Source organism: Temnothorax nylanderi, unplaced genomic scaffold, assembly GCF_030848795.1.
Source record: "Temnothorax nylanderi isolate EJ_2023f unplaced genomic scaffold, tnyl_v1.0 TNYL_tig0361_pilon, whole genome shotgun sequence".
In the NCBI taxonomy this organism is placed as follows: domain Eukaryota; kingdom Metazoa; phylum Arthropoda; class Insecta; order Hymenoptera; family Formicidae; genus Temnothorax; species Temnothorax nylanderi.
Window position 1 is genome coordinate 160,496 of NW_027249423.1, and position 16,828 is coordinate 177,323.

Consider the following 16,828-nt stretch of genomic DNA (forward strand, 5'->3'; position numbering starts at 1 on the left):
TATTAGCCTATTTATTATTTATTGAAGTAATAGTAATTAAATTTACTGTTATATATAGATATATATACATATGTATGTATTACATTTGTTTTTTTTTTAGTGGCGCTTGTAAAATGAATAAGTACCAAAAATAATAAATAAAATGAAATAAATTCAGTAAATTACCTCACGGTTGCCCCGCCGTTGCCCGATGCCCCTGCCCGGACCTCCTCCTCCTCTCGCGTTCTACCGTGGCGAGGCTGGCTCTTCCTGTGGCACTCACACAACACTCGCGACTCGCGACAGCGTGGGTTAATTACGACAGTACACGCATTCGGTGCATTGCTCAGCGAGGTACGACGATCGCGCGGCACTCCCGACATTAATCGCATTCGATGCGCACTTTACCGCGTCGCGATGGGGGAGCAAAGAATCACGATCTCGCACGACGCCACGATCCGCTCGACACCTCGTAACGTAAGTTAGCGTAATGGAGGAATCTCGAATAACGGTGGAAATTCGGTAAGTGCACGGCCAACTTCACGCGGCAGCCGCCGCGCCGCGACATTAACGTTTAACCGCTCCTCGTTCCCTCGCGCGTATCGAGCGAGAGAACTCAGAGAACGCTCGCTCGTGTTTCGGACTTATCGTTGTTGTCGAGCGTTCGTATTATTCCGCATTACAACGATATAAGCGAGAAAGCAAACACGCGCGAGTCGAAATTAAAGGTAATTATATATCCACGAGATACAATAACCGTGATGCAGCGTTCATCGCATTTATCGGCCACACGGTAGTAGGTAGTAGGTAAGCTCCGACCGAACGAATCTCGCCAGGTGCTCGTTTTAATAAATTACCGCCGTACAACATCGAATTTATACTACACGGTTAACGACTGTCAATACACGGCCACGGGGTTAATTACGACCGTACCTTGCTGATTAAAAGCGCCGCTCGACTCGGAGCTCGGAGGCGACCGGGCGACGCTTCGCATCCGCGAGATTTGGAGACGCCATTAGCGATCGAAAAAGGCGAAAATGACGCCAACGTCGCCAACCGCCTTCGCTCCGATGCCGCGCGATATCGGAGCGAAGTTGGCGTTGGCGTCACTTTCGCCTCTTCCCGCTCGTCCGATCGCTATTTCGCTAATGGCGTCTCGCGGACACGAAGCATCGCCTCCGAGCTCCGAGTCGAGCGGCGCTTCTATATAATCAGCAAGGTACGGTCACAATTAACTGCTCAACATATCGTTAATTTGATTAAAATAATGAAGATGTCCGATTCAACGATCCACGTATACGTTACGTCGTGTTTAAACCAAAGGAAAGTTCGAGGCGGATTCGCATATCGTTAGAAAAGTCTGGAACTTGAGTACAGCGGCAATAATTACCCTTCTCATTATACCTATTGTTACGATTCTCGCTTTAGACGAGCTTTAGACTCTCGATTACCTGCTTCGATAAGCCATAGTCCCGACATTTGCACGAAGCGTCAATCGACACCGCTTGTTAAGCGAATGGTGTTCGGCTAATCGTTCGTGTGACACGAGAAATAATCGCGGCGATCGCGCTCCTTCTTCCCGTCAATCCCGTCCCGTCGATCCCGTCCCGTCGCGGTCGCGAGTCGCGAGAGATAATGGGGATTGGGGTGGTGTGACGCGCGTCTCACGCCACTACGCGCCCCACTCCCCCACCCCGCTCCGAGTCGACCGAGTCGCGAGCGTTAACGCGCTGACCTTGTGTAGTTGTGTACACACGCGCCGTACGCCGCAAGGCACCGAGCGTCGAGTCAACGGTCAATCGTCACCCGCTACCCCGCTACGAAATATTCACCGTGTGTTATAAAATAGGTGTACGCCGCCCCGCTTCCCGTGACGCAAAGTATGGCACGCCGTTTTGCTATTTATTAATAAGATTTTTTAGTCTAAAATAAAAATTCAGTAATTGATTTAAACTGAAGTAGATAGTTTTTTTGAACCATTTTTATTATGTCATAACATAATAAAAATGAATTAAAATTATGTATTCACGTAAAATTAATTCAAAATAAAAATTTTATGAATAAATAGCAAAACGGCGTGCCATACATAGAGAAAGGTACAGTTTATATCGGTTGTTCGGGATATACCCTTATATATATAACATAGAATTTTTATGTACATAATAATTCATAATTTAATTCAAGAATTAAAATTATGTACATAATGGAAATTCAAGAATTAAAATTATGTACATAATAGAAATTCAAGAATTAAAATTATGTACATAATGAAAATTCAAGAATTAAAATTATGTACATAATGGAAATTCAAGAATTAAAATTATGTACATAATGGAAATTCAAGAATTAAAATTATGTACATAAAAATTCTAGAATTAAAATTATGTACATAATACAAATTCTAGAATTAAAATTATGTACATAATACAAAATCGGCAATTACAATTATGTGCATAATTTTAATTCCCGAAAAAATTTTATGTCATAACATAAAATAAATTCAGAATTAATATTTTGTCTAGACATAATTTTAATTCTGCATTTTCAATTATGTAATAGCTTAATAATAATTCAATGAATTATAAATATGTCTAGACATAAAATAATTTCTTTTCTTTAAGTATCAATTTAATTTGGTAGAATTTTTATGATAGTATTAAATAGCAAAACGGCGTGCCATAGCAAAGTCAGCCACGATGAACGCGCTGTTATGGCACGCCGCTATCTATGCTTCGCTTCGTGGATACGTTCGCATGTAAGGTAATGATTCCGTTCTGTTCTGCTGAAGTTTGAAGAAATTCGATGGAAATATTATTTGAATTTTTCTGAATGATATGTATATCATTAATGGATATACGTACATACGTTATTACTTTTAGCTAGTGTTTTAGTGAAGTATTAAGCTCATTTAAAACAATCTATAATTTCCATCTGATTTCAGAACAGAATTGTATCTGTAATATACCGTGTACTTTGATATACGTATTTTAATATATATGTATATTATTATATGTACATATAAAATATTTTGAATTCGGATCCTCTTCAAATAGTTCTCATATATTATGTGACATTAATATATAATATATTATGTATAATAAATAGATTTCTATCCTGAACTCTGACACAAATTACAGATCGTTAAAATTGAGCTTAACGTATTATTTAAGCTCTTTTTTAATGAACATGATTGATTAATTATCCTTTTTAAAAAGATCTATCAGATATTGATATAATATTTAGTTGAAAAATAAAATCTATTGTTCCTTCATTTTGATCGAAAAAAATATTTATGCAAATCAATTTATTATTGTTACTTTGTAGAAAATGTCACATATTTGTATCATAAAAAGTAAATTGTGTTATTTTAGTAATTAAAGAAAATCAGATTATATAAATCGCCATATATATCGCCGTTTAATCTCATTTTTCTTAATTTAAACTCACATGTCTTTTTGGTCTGGGACGTAACAAATTGGAAGGAAATGATAATAATAATAATGAACTGCTGATATATATTATTTATATTTTTCCGATGGAAACGAAAATAAACTTTCCTCCTATGAATATTAGATTTAATATCGCTGACATATTCATGTCAGCGTTTTAAAATCTCTATATGTCTGTCCATTTATAAACGCATTTCTGCTAAAAAACTCAAGGTGTAAAATAATTCAATAGATGAATCTTGATAGTCATTTTGATATTCATAACCGCTGATATATCAAGTTTTAAAAAGACTAAACAAATGCATATCGCAATCTTTATTACCGAATCAAAAAGTAATAAAATTGTTATATGATATTGTCATTTAGGCTGTAACAGAAAATAGCGTTCCGTAAGTCCTAGTGTTATAACACTTTGAATATCTATTTTAAATCAGACTTTTTTGAGAATGATTGTTCTGTTTCTCAGCGGAATATTTAACTTATCTGTTTTCTTTAATTACATCTAATGCAATCTCTTTTTGAATCACTTCCACAGGGTACATTTAAGTAATATGCAATTTTTATCCGACTGATAAAAGATTTAAAATCTATTAACATATGCATGTAATTCTGTCTCAAGAATCGATTACATTGAAACGCGAGAAAAATAGAACTTGGGCTATGTATCAAGATAAACTTCATTCGAGTTCCTTGATCAAATCGCAATTATAAATCTATATCTTAGAGATAAAAAATCATATCTCCATTATTATAAATTTAGAGAAAACAAGGTTCAAAGTTTATTATTTCTATGAAAATTTCCAGTACGACATTTTCTAAATATGGTATCTTAGGAATTAGTAATAATGAAGATCCTTTGCCATTATACAATTTAAACTCTTTGGGAAAAGTATTGATTGTTTTTTACAAAAATTCGAGGTACAATTCTTTACCTCTAAGATACAGAAATATGAAATTACAAATGCCAAAGTGATCTATTTAATCGCAATCAGAATCTTATCACCTAGTTCTAGAAATGCGATTGAATCAGCTAATTACGAAATGATTGCCGATGTCGTCGAACATCAAACATCCCCCCGTTTATTTGTTTTCGCACTTTTTCGCTTGCTCTCTTTAAACGCAATAACGTTTTCGATAACACGTTTCTCGCTGGTGAGTGGACAAACACACTTCGTCGCGTCGCATTCTATTTTTTCCGTTTTTCTTCGCAAAGTGAACGCGTACTGCGAGATCGTTGGACTACGTGACGATTAAACCGCAACTCGGTGGCCGTTGCCAGCGAGTGGTTCGAGCGGCCGTCCATATTTCGGCGTCGAAACGTCGAAGGGGATTCACGACCGACGGGGGTCCGCCAGGACAATGTGAATTAAAGCGGGCGAGCTAAATGGTCGTACCGGAAGAAGCGCGGCGCGATGTGTTTTCACGAATAAAAAAAAAAGAAAGATATTTCAGCCCAAGCACTTAGCGAATGATTTTTAAATTGAATCACGTCTCTCACCCTGCGTTTCCACTGGCGGGCACTGCGGAACCGAGGGAACGCTCGAACTAACGCTAGAAAGAACGTGTTGACAAGCGGAGGGCGGCGAGTGCGGCGCGCAATGCTTCTCGCTAGCGCGGTGTCTTCCTGGCTGACAAGAAGCAGCATCCGGTTCTCTGCCGTTATGATCCAGCTATGGCACTCGGTTGTTTGATTGAAAATGCGAGGCGCTACGTGTTGAAATATTATATCTGTCGCACATACGCTTTAAAACAAGTATGTATATGTATCTACGAATACATCAACACTTTACATAAACGAAGGCATAATGGAATTATGGACAGACTAAAATTAAAAAAATATAATTTTAATACGTATATGTATACCTAATATTTAATGTTTTTATCTAAGTCAAAATTTCATACAAAACTTACAAAATATTAAGCCTGTTTTAATTTAATTTTCTGCATTTTGTCCATTTTATCTTTCTCAACCTTGAACATATACATAACTTTCTTATTTTAAATACAGAAAATGTAGTTTAAACAAAGTGACTTATTATATGTATACAAAACTAATATTGATATTATATTTTTCATTATTCTCTCTCTATTCTTCTTTCTTATTCTTATATTTACTGTTCACTATGTATAAACGATGTTTCAATCTTCTGCAAACAATCGTCTAGAAATTGCTAATTGTTCGTTTATTATTTAACGTAATATAGACATTTCTTTTTTCAGTGAGAAACTTCGTGTCACATGGATTGCCTGCCGTGCGAGATACTCTCGCCTATTTACAGTATTTGACACGAAGTTTCTAGGTGCTTTTAGCACTCATGGCAGTACTGTCGTACTTCCGGCCTGCGCAATGGCTTAACGCTCTATGATAATTAAGAGGTTGTCTACAAGCTCGAAGCACCCGACAGCTTGTGGGATAAGTGGTCCTAATACATTTATCTATAAGATGTCCTAAGTTCTTGCATGGTGTGGTATAAGCATGGTGAGGTAAGAAGGGTCTACTAATGAAGAAGCTTCGCAAGCCGGCATACCGAACCTCACTATTACCTCTCTGTTTATTAATTTAAAGGATCAAGAAATCCAGATTTTACGTAAATAAGATACGTAGCACATTGTTATCGTATAAACGAAACTGTAAGAAAATCTAATTCCGACACAAAACGATTGTGTGTCAGGAGACAATTTATTGTAGTCAATTTGTTGAATCAAGCTGTAGAAGGAAAGACACGATCGAATGGTCCGAATTTTCGACAGTTTGAGTGCTAACCTGATCCAATTTTATACAGAGAAGTACAGCGAAAGTTCGACGAACTTAACTGACTAAACTGACTTTTCGCGCTGTTTTACACGTTGTAAATTTCTATTCGGATAGTTTCCAATGTCTAGACAAGTGTATTTGTACGCGTTTATTATTCTCGCGGAGTACGCGAGAGTAATAAACTGTCTGTAATGCGACGTGAGTATTCAAAACGTTAATGCATTCCCCTGGTCCAGTAAAATAAACAAAAGGGAATAATGAAAAACAAAGTCTCGAGAAAGTTGATCCTTCTCAGTTAATTTTGTGTAAGTTTATAAATAAACTTAAACGTAAATTACTATAAATAATATTAAGTTGTGACGAAAGATTCTTTGTTTTTCTGTCAAGTTTTGTATTGAATGAAGTTAGAATTTCAGAGAGCTCTTTTAAAAAGAAAATTAAAAAAATATTCTTTTCAAATAAAAAGGAATTTATTGAAGTCAGTGGCAACAATTTCAATTTGATTTTATTGTGATTTTGCTTTGAACTTTATTTGGCAGATTTGACAAAAAATCTTTTGCATCAATCTGATATTTCTATATGTAAAAAGTATCACTTATGTAATCGCTTCACCGGAGCTTAACCATCAGTGGGCTTAATGTGCCTATTAAGCGAACTATCAGCCTCAGTAGAGGTTCATACGCCGCATGGATTCTCCGGTCTGAAGGTCTCGACAGCTTGCGGGTTAAGTGGTTGTAATACATTCAGCCGGAATGTGGTCCAACTTTCCACATACACAATGGCTAAGGGGATGAGAGATGACGGGAGGGAGTGCGCGAGATGGTTGGCTCAGCCACGCCGCTCTTTCGCTTTCCACGGTTCTATATAAACCGCCTAGCCTGGTGAATGTGTTTGCGTACACGGGGACCATGGAGTACTCGCGTAGAAGAAGAACGTTGGAAAGGACGAGGAGAGTTGATCTTGACGTTAACTATAGGTCTCCCGGTCCAGACGTTTCGTTGGGTGGAAAAGGGGAAGGGAAAGGGAGTCACGGACCGGTCGAAAGAGAGGGAAGTAGGAAAGGAGAACGTGGTAGAAAAGAAGACACCGACAGTATAGCCAGCGCCAGGCCAGACTGGACGGCGCTGAGCTCGTCGCCCTCGTAGTAAACAAAGCTGTAACTCTCCTCTCACGCTGAGGAATCAATGCTTCGTGCCACGGCTCTTGGGGGAACAAACTCCTAGAGCAAACCCCTCTCGCGCGCCCGCGCATCCATCTTAGTTTTGGTGTGGCTTGCATGTTGATGCATCGGAAAGCGAGCTACGAGTCGGAAAGATGGTCACTCGAACTTGCTTTCCTCATAGCTCTTCGTGTCACCTGCGTATCACGTCTTAAACTTAACACCGGAACACCGATTTTACATCGTCGGATCGTCACCGTAAGTGACGAAGCAGAAATCGATAAGAGGCAGAAAAATTGGCTTCTCATTGCTCGGAGATTGCGCTGGTGCCGTTGAGAATTATACTTTTAATAATGGGGTTCTCTGTCTCATGACTGATTGCGTACTGTAATATTTTTCTTGTTCTTTCTTTTCTGTGTTTATTGAATGCAATAAGAATCTCGAGAAAAAGCAAGTTCAATGCAATTCCTATTAGAAATGACAATCAAAGGAAATAAAGAATACAATAGTATTTCCTTCGATTATCCGTATGCCAATGAGAAGGATCAAACGAATCGAGCTAAGGGCTCTTATTGTTCCGTAAAGAGCATAGGTGCCCAACCTTATATAATTCATTTTCTTTGGATCTTTTCCAAGGATTTGTGAAATAACGTTATTGCTGCAAAGTTGAGAAAACTCTTAAATGTACGATAAGTATTGGATCATTTAACAATTTTGCTTCATTTTCAATAAATTTTCCCAAGTGAATATGTTAACTTAAAGCAAAATTTCGCAAAAAAAATTTATGATCACGCAATAATTATCTTAATACAGCCTATATAGTTTATGTACAAAGTAAACTTCATTATATTTTTTTAATGGTTATAAAATAAATTCAACTGCACATTTTTATCTCATTATAATGGAAAAAAATACGTCTGTAAGATATATATTCTAAGACATAAAAAGATTAAATTGTATTTAAAAAAAAGGAATTTGTACATAAATCGCAACGCGAGGTTGTCACCGTGAAATTCGAACAATTGATACGTTGCCGCGAAAAGGCAAATGATGAAAGTGTCAACTGCGTTTTTCGGTATCCATGCAATCCCACCGACGCGACGCCGGGAATCCCCGCCGAGATTCGTATATCTCTGCGAAGATAACCGCCGACAGCCGCCGGTGCAAGAGCGACTGGATAAATGGTGGACGAAAATTCGGTTACGGTCGGAAGACGCGAGAAACGACTGCGAAACGATCTTAGTTCCGAGTCAGAAGCGAATAGTTATGCTCCTCGAGATTTACGGCCGTAGAAGAACTTTGTTCCCCTATTGCGTTAATCGATTGTAAAAGGTAAATCCACTTAAGTATTATGTGGCTTTGCCGTGAAGACTTCGGGTCCTCTCACGTTTCTTAAGGAATATTACTACGTTTCGAAAATCTGTCCTGTGTGTTGTTTATTCTTTCCGTAAATAATATTATAATTACAATATTTATAGTTGTATGTTATTAATTACAGTATAATACTAATTGTGATTTTTATAAATCACGACAATTTATAAAATTTTTGCGAGCCGTTCTCTTTTACTTTCGTCGCGCGTACCTCTGGCAAGGCTCTCGCGAACATCACGGATTAGCGTCGCGACGCCGCGCCCGCGCCGAGAGTTATCACGATCTCGCGATATAGCCTGTCTGTACAACAGCGCATTTGCACATTGTGAAAGGGAGCGGCTATGTTGAGGTGCAACATTCCTCGTGTTGGGGCGAAAGAACTGGCTGCCCTTCTTATTTCTCCAGGGACTTTTCGCAGCGAGCGAATGAGAGATCAGAATTCTCTTTATTCTCTACCCTCCTCCCCTCCCCGTTTCCCTTTGTTACCTTACTTCGGTCTTCACTTTCTTCGACGTGAATGGGAAAATCGGCTAAATATCTCAGAGCACTTCCGTATCCCGCGTTGTCGCGATACTTTCTACTTATCTCCGCCTCCGGTTTCTTATTCCATTTCCCCCATCTCAGAGAGGCTGGAAAACTTACATATTTCGAACGACAATAACAATCGACGCTATTCAACGACGCTATGCAGAATGCAACCATCCGGATTCTCAATAAGCGGTCATTTAACGAGAGAAATGGCCGGGTTGGCCTCTCTCTATGGGGACCAGTTTTTACTGGTCTGCACAGCGTCATCGTGCGCTCTCGGAAAACTTTGCTCGTATAAAACATAAAGCGCGCATATCACACAACGCGCTATATACATATACATTGCACGTTAGTACATATGCCCTCGAAGTCCCGGAGCGATTTATCCCACTGGCGAATATCTATATAACCATAGTAGGTTTGTAGATCACTCCATGCTTGAAAGCATCATTGATCATCCGTCTCGTTCGCGAATCTCATTCCTATATTTCCTTGTTCTTTTCCTTCCTTTATATCGTTACTGTACATCTTTATTCGCCATACCCGCCTTGAATTTTAGCGCAACTAAAAACTAAAAAGGATATATATGTATCTATCCTTACGATCTACCATTCCTGCGATCTTTATTCGAGATCTAAACGTTAATGAGATAGTAAGGCAGGAAATGACGTTTTATAAATACTATTGTATAACGCATAACTTTTAATGGAAATGATATTGCGGAATATCGTTATAAGAACGGACAGCAACTTCGTAATAATCGATATACGAACTGCGTTTACGATGTATAATGTGATATCCATCTCGTTTCAGGTGGCCTGGATGCTTTTCGACAAGAGCGCTATCCTGACGGTACAGAATCACGTTATTACCAGGAACCCCAGAATATCCGTGTCGCACGATAAGCACAGGACCTGGTTCCTACATATCAACGACGTGCACGAGGAGGACAAGGGAAAGTACATGTGCCAGATTAACACTGCCGCCGCCAAAACGCAATATGGCTATCTACACGTCGTAGGTAAGGGGCTCTGCTTATGCGATATATCAGTTTTATAATGTTAAAATCGCTTAACGTTATAGTATTTAGCATTTTCATTATTATTATTATTTCGCATTATTATTTTTTTAAAACAGTTATATTCTGACGTTGCTTATTAATACAAAGTAGACGTTAAACATGTTAACCACTTTAATTCTAGAGAACAAAATACTTTGATATTATTCTCACAAAATTACTAATTTATATATAAAAGATTAGAAATATGTTTCGCGGATTAATAGTGATATCGAAAGATCTCTTTTGTTTCGGATTTATTATCAGAAAATTGATTTCTTTTTGGGATTAAAACCATGTTTTATTTAAAAATACATATTTCCATGTATATATATTATTAATTTTTTATGAGAATTAATTATTTCTGTAAGTCAATAAACCCACGAATTTCGTTTTTCCGCTAGTACACCTTACTTTACTATATTTTATTATTTTGGAGAAAAGAACTATTCTCATACGCTTTACGTTAATTCTGCGGCGCCATTAGCAGAGAACATGCCATGGTCCATTGTTATTTACGACCTTATCGTATCGTACTGTGAATCCATTAGATACTTCGAATAAATCTCATTTCGCGTAATGGAGTCAGTTTACCGAAGTTACGAAGTTTGTAACGAAACATAAGCATTTTATCGCAACCGTCTAAACAGATTTATGCTTAGAGAGCGAAAGTATCCCCGTTCCTGCTAATTTTGCATGGAAAAGCAGAACAGAACTATAATAATTTAATCAGAAGAGGGAATATCAATAAGATCTCGAGACGGTCGCCATCCCTCTGCTAGCTGAGAGAACATATTAATATCTCGAGTTTTGACGTCTGGGCTGCAGCCACCGTTGAAGCGAGAGCAACGATACCGGGGATGAGGGGACGGATGCGTCGGTGTGGAGTAATCAGAGGGCTAGATTAATTGTTTCCACGGGACTCTTGCTCTCCGTCGCACAAACACACGCAAGATCTCCTCGCGGTACTCTCTCGACTCTCGACACTTCGTGATAATCCCGATGAAGCCGACACAACGACGATCTGCCATGACTACATCGCGCGTAACAAGCTTCCGCCAATGTATTTAAGTATTATCTGTTCTCACATTTGTCGCGCGAGATAATCGTCCGATTTATTTTGCAAAATGGCCGGCCGTTTAAACGATATCTTTTCGGAAAAAAACAGGATTTACTGGGATTTATCGGGAACAAAGGTTAATTGTAGCACGACGATCTACAATAGGTCTACGTTTGTATGATTTAAAATGTAGCTTTCTGTATTCTTTTTTTATTCTTTCTATTTTTTACTTTTACTGACAACATTTTTTTTACTTGTCCTATGTTTTATTTATAACAAAAAATAAACTCGAAACATTCTTTGCAAATAAACTTTCCAATCGTGTCACATTTTAATGCACATGTATAAATCTTATAAATTGAGAAAAATTGAAAGAATTGAAAAAAGACGGTTTGCGTCACTAAAATGTTACAAGAATATCGTACTGTTCAAATATCCATATTTCTCGTCATATATTTGCTAACTTCCTGACCAACATACATCAGATATTATACGTTTCTTGTTTCTGCCCTATTTAGTTATTGGACCTCTTTCTCGATTTTTCGATCTGTCACTTGCGCGCGGTTGACCACCATCTAAATAAATCAGAAGCTTAGACTACTTTTATTTGATTTAGAAGCAAGTTGGTCTACTTAACCAGTAAAGAAGCCGCGACAGAATTGGAAAGCAAACACTCACTGTGTCACTCTGTCTTTGACAGTTGCTAACAATTTCTTAATTCTTTATGTTATATTTATGACACACGTAATATTAATACGAACTATTTTCTCAGAAGCTACAGATAGCAAGAAAAATCTTTCTTAGTATTTTAATATTATTTTATAAGACAAATAAAACACAACTTATTTACTTTTTTAAACAAATAACGTAATTTTTTTCTATTTCTTAAATATTTCTCTTTGAAAATAAGTTTTATTTTAAATACTTTCTCATATTTAAATATTTTCTCATTTTGCATATTTTTGATGAATATCTTGAAATATATAATTATAATATTTGTTGAATAATTATTTATAAGAAAAACGAACATTTGTTGATCGCAAATGTACCTTGTAATTAAATCTTGCGTTATATTCTCCATGAATGAAGTTATGAAGCGCATAAACTATGCGCTTACATCAGTCAAGAGGCGTATCATAATGTATATTGTAGGATACGATATGAACATGACATTAGATTCCCTAAGGGTATGCTATAATTAGCAATCTACAGCTCACAATGACTTCATTCACGATAAACCTCAGTAATCATCCCAGTATATATCTTTCTCTTTTGGTTGTTAATCAATAATCACAATATCTCGCCGGAACAAAACATTTTAAAAGGATTTTACAGCAATAGGATGACAACACATTTCATCAATTTATTATTATAACGTATCTATTCAATTTATTACGTTTTCTTGCATCGCGGAAAGAAACCTTTTTGCAATCCTGAGATTCTCTTTATATTAGAAATTTTCATTGTTATCAATTTCACCAGCATAACATCATTATAGTAGCGTTTTCATCAATTATAAATTCAGTTCTTATTAAAAATTGAAAATCGAGATCGACTTCTTATTTTTCCCGAAAGAAGGGGCATTCTTATTTTTCTAGAGAGATCCCCGAAAGAGATATTGGCAACCCGACAAAAAGCGGCGCGCGACGGGGTCCTGTCTAGAATTGTCAATATATGCGAATATTTAGATGCGTGTTACACGTAACGCATATTTTTGTTGCACGTTCGAAATACTAGGGTGGTTGCCCGTGCGTTTATCCTCAAGACTCCCGTCTCCGGTGAGCATCGTCGAGTGATCTCTCCTCCCGACGTCTCCCGAACGTTGTGCTGCCGGAGTTTAGGACAAGTTAACGCACAACAGCGCGGCAACACGCGCGCGGCAGAGGCGGCGTTTGCGCTTGAATAATGCATCAACAGACCGTTACGCGACTGCAGTATAACGGCGTGCAGAATGGCGAGAGTGAGGGCGGACCGCACCCCTCCTCCCCTCCCCCTCCCCTGCGCGCGTTCAATCTGCCCTTGTTCAACAATTCGGTAACACCCCGCATTAGCATTAATGCAGGATATCGGCGGACACCTGCGGTAATTCATAGGATTGGCCGCGTACGTACGCGGTGACCACGCGGCTGTTGACGGACAAAGAGGCGGATTTTCTTCTCGTTCGGAGATTGATTATAAGAATTAGACGATGTTAAATATCAAGCGTTTTTCTAGTTAATTAATGATTACTCTTCTATTTGATGGTATGTTGCAACGAATTTTATAGAAAAGAAACATTAATTTTTAGTCACGGAAGTCACGTGACACACGTAGGGAGGTCCAAGTTCGAATCTTGGTTAGGATGATATTTTTTGCAATAAATTCTTTACAGTGATTTAATAAGGATATTCATTAGCATAAAAATTTAAATTGATTATCGATTTAAGTACGTGGATTTATGTACTGTTCTAACTAAGAGCTGCGTTTTAAAGACCAATCAAAAAATTGACGTGCATTTTACTGAGTTTGGAAATAGTATACAATTTAATTATTAATAGGCTACCAAGATTTAGTCGCCGGACTGTAAATGGCATTTTTCTCTAATTGATTGAACATTGATTTTGTTTAAAAATTAGTGTGCCATTTTATCCAATTGACCGTTATAACAATGCAAATTATACAACATGAAAATTCCTCTTATAATGAATATATACGAAAAAAAACACGTAAGGAACAGTACTGGAAAAACGTATTATATCGAAATATATACGAATGTATTGCATATTGCAATATTCTACTTCAGTTAATTATATTATCGAACATGGTTAATTTAAAGCAACTATTCAATTATACTATTTTCATTTATATAAAGTTATATAAAATAATATCTTTTTTGTCTTGTATGATGAGGAATAGCCTATTGTGATAAGTTTTAATTTTCTTTCTCTTTTTATCTCTCTCTTTGGATATATATTCTATTGTAATACACGTTAAACCGCTTGCAAGAATCAATTGTAATGACCTGAATTACTTCAGAAATCCGCGATATCTCTCTCTCTCTCTCTCTCTCTCTCTCTCTCTCTCTCTCTCTCTCTCTCTCTCTCTCTCTCTCTCTCTGTCTAAAGATAGAAAGCTTTTCGAATATTCAGCATTACAGACTGCAAGACACGAATAGTGTGGAAAAGTTATATATGTAGTCTATAAATGACTTGTCACACTTGTAGTACAATATAAAGTAATCACTGCTATTTCAGCATATATCGATGAATATTGCCATCCTGCGGGTTATTTATTTGAAGCTATATTTTTTTTGTTTCGCTAGCATGATTCCATTCTGCCCGGTGCACTTTATAAGTCTTAAATCTAATATCTAATGATAGAAAGCTTCTTTTTGTCTGTCCAAGATTCCATAATTTTATAATTCTACGTTGCCCTAGATTTCTTCGACTTCTTTGTTACAAAGAGCGGTGGACTTATTCTTAAATAGTTTCATTCAAATAAAACAATATTACTACGGTACAATGCGATTAAATTGAATTAATTAATTTGTATTAATATAGTTGAAATTCTTATTTTGAGTATTGAAATAGATATTTGTTTGTCTACAATATCGAAATAAATTATTTTTCGGAGTCATAACTGAAAAGAATTATTTGTAATATGATAAAGAATTATTGAAGATAAATGTAATAAATATAAAGTTACTCTCTGATAGGATTTTTCAAAAATATACATTTTATTTATACGTATGTATGATAAATCATGTATTTAATTATAAATACTAAGTATCACTGAACTGCAGAAAATTAGAAAATGGATTAAATATTCAATACAAGGCGATATATCGTCTTGTAATGACAACTGAAAATGTTAAACACATTGAAGTGACGTGAGTGTTTTTCGTTGATACGTCAGTCGTCATAAATTGATTGATTAATTAGTATACGAGGAAGATGAGTAATTCGGCTGATGCGACATATTTGCATATAAGCAACGCGATATTTGTCCATTTAAACATGTCAACCAATCCTAGCTACTTGCATTTCCAGGTTGATCAACGTCGACGTTGCAGACGACGTATGTCCATATACTAATATTATTCGTTACCACGACGACATTATAATTGAATTATACGCCTCTCGCGCACGCACACACACACGTGGTTAGCCGTTTAATTCAAGAGCAGTGACGACGTGGTCAATATACACAAATGTGAAATGTGCAATGATATTGCTGTCATGGTACAATTAAAGAGTTATCAATAATATAATCGATCACTGTACTGTGACTTTGATTTATACATTTTATCTCTTTATGCAATAAAAAAGCGCGTTTCTGTAATATATTTATATTATATGCAAAGAGAGAGGGAGAGAGAGGGAGAGAGAGAGAGAGAGAGAGAGAAGAGAGAGAGAGAGGAGAGAGAGAGAGAGAGAGAGAGAGAGAGAGAGAGAGAGAGAGAGAGAGAGAGAGAGAGAGAGAGAGAGAGAGAGAGAGAGAGAGAGAGAGCGACGAATTTATTGAACAATTGTATGTATCTATGTGTATATTGTAATACACATGTATGGGTCTCTATATACATATATATGCGTATTACATAAAAAATGTCATTTGTACTTACTATTCGCCGTATAATTTTTAACGGATAATGGCACTTTAAATTATTTCACGCAATTGCATTATTTATACTGCGCCTTGCCTATGTGTCTTACTTTCATTTCCTATTCTGTCTATAAATTTTGTACTGTCCGTAGCTAACTAAAACTGTTAATGTTTGTTGTTATAGTGCCGCCGAATATTGACGATTCGCAGAGTTCATCGGATGCGATCGTTCGCGAGGGCGCCAATGTAAGTCTTACCTGCAAAGCGACCGGAAGCCCAACACCTAACATTCGTTGGAAGCGAGACGACGGTTCCAAGATCTCGATCAACAAAACTTTATCTGGTACGTCCGATATAATTTGATGGCGAAACTTTGTGTTGATAGACAAAACGGTCATACATACATTAATCTTCTCTTAAAAATTTAAAGGAATTGAAAATATATACCGTGAGAATAAGAAATAATTAACTACAGTCGATTGACAAGTAATGAATGTTGAACGGTTACAATTTCAGTGGCAGAATGGGAGGGCGAAACGCTGGAAATGGCGCGGATTTCGAGATTGGACATGGGCGCGTATTTATGCATCGCTAGCAACGGTATACCACCATCGGTTAGCAAGCAGATCAAAGTGTCGGTCGATTGTAAGTACATTCTATGCTTATCAAATTGCGATAATCTATCAAAGATTAACGCGGCATTCTTACATCATTCGGAGAAAAATCATAGTTATATAACTATTATAAACAATATAATCACAATGTATCGGCATTATTCTATCAATCTTTTCTATAGCGTCTTCTTTGGCGAATTCTGCTAAATTTATTCATCTTTTATAAATTCACGAAAATATTTTCTTTTTATCTAACCTGTTAAAGCTTATTACGA

At 36.9% G+C, this 16,828-nt stretch overlaps 1 protein-coding gene across 1 annotated transcript in view; it reads left to right on the top strand.

The window, feature by feature from the left end:
• Positions 1–16,584, top strand: part of LOC139781765 (protein CEPU-1-like) — a gene marked incomplete at its 3' end in the record, with an annotated part of 102,913 nt that extends 86,329 nt beyond the window's left edge. The window contains exons 3-5 of the mRNA XM_071720641.1: positions 10,055–10,262; positions 16,124–16,282; positions 16,456–16,584. Coding sequence (XP_071576742.1) covers positions 10,055–10,262; positions 16,124–16,282; positions 16,456–16,584 — 496 coding nt within the window. The remainder of the gene's footprint in view (positions 1–10,054; positions 10,263–16,123; positions 16,283–16,455) is intronic.
• Between the last annotated feature and the right edge of the window lie 244 nt (positions 16,585–16,828).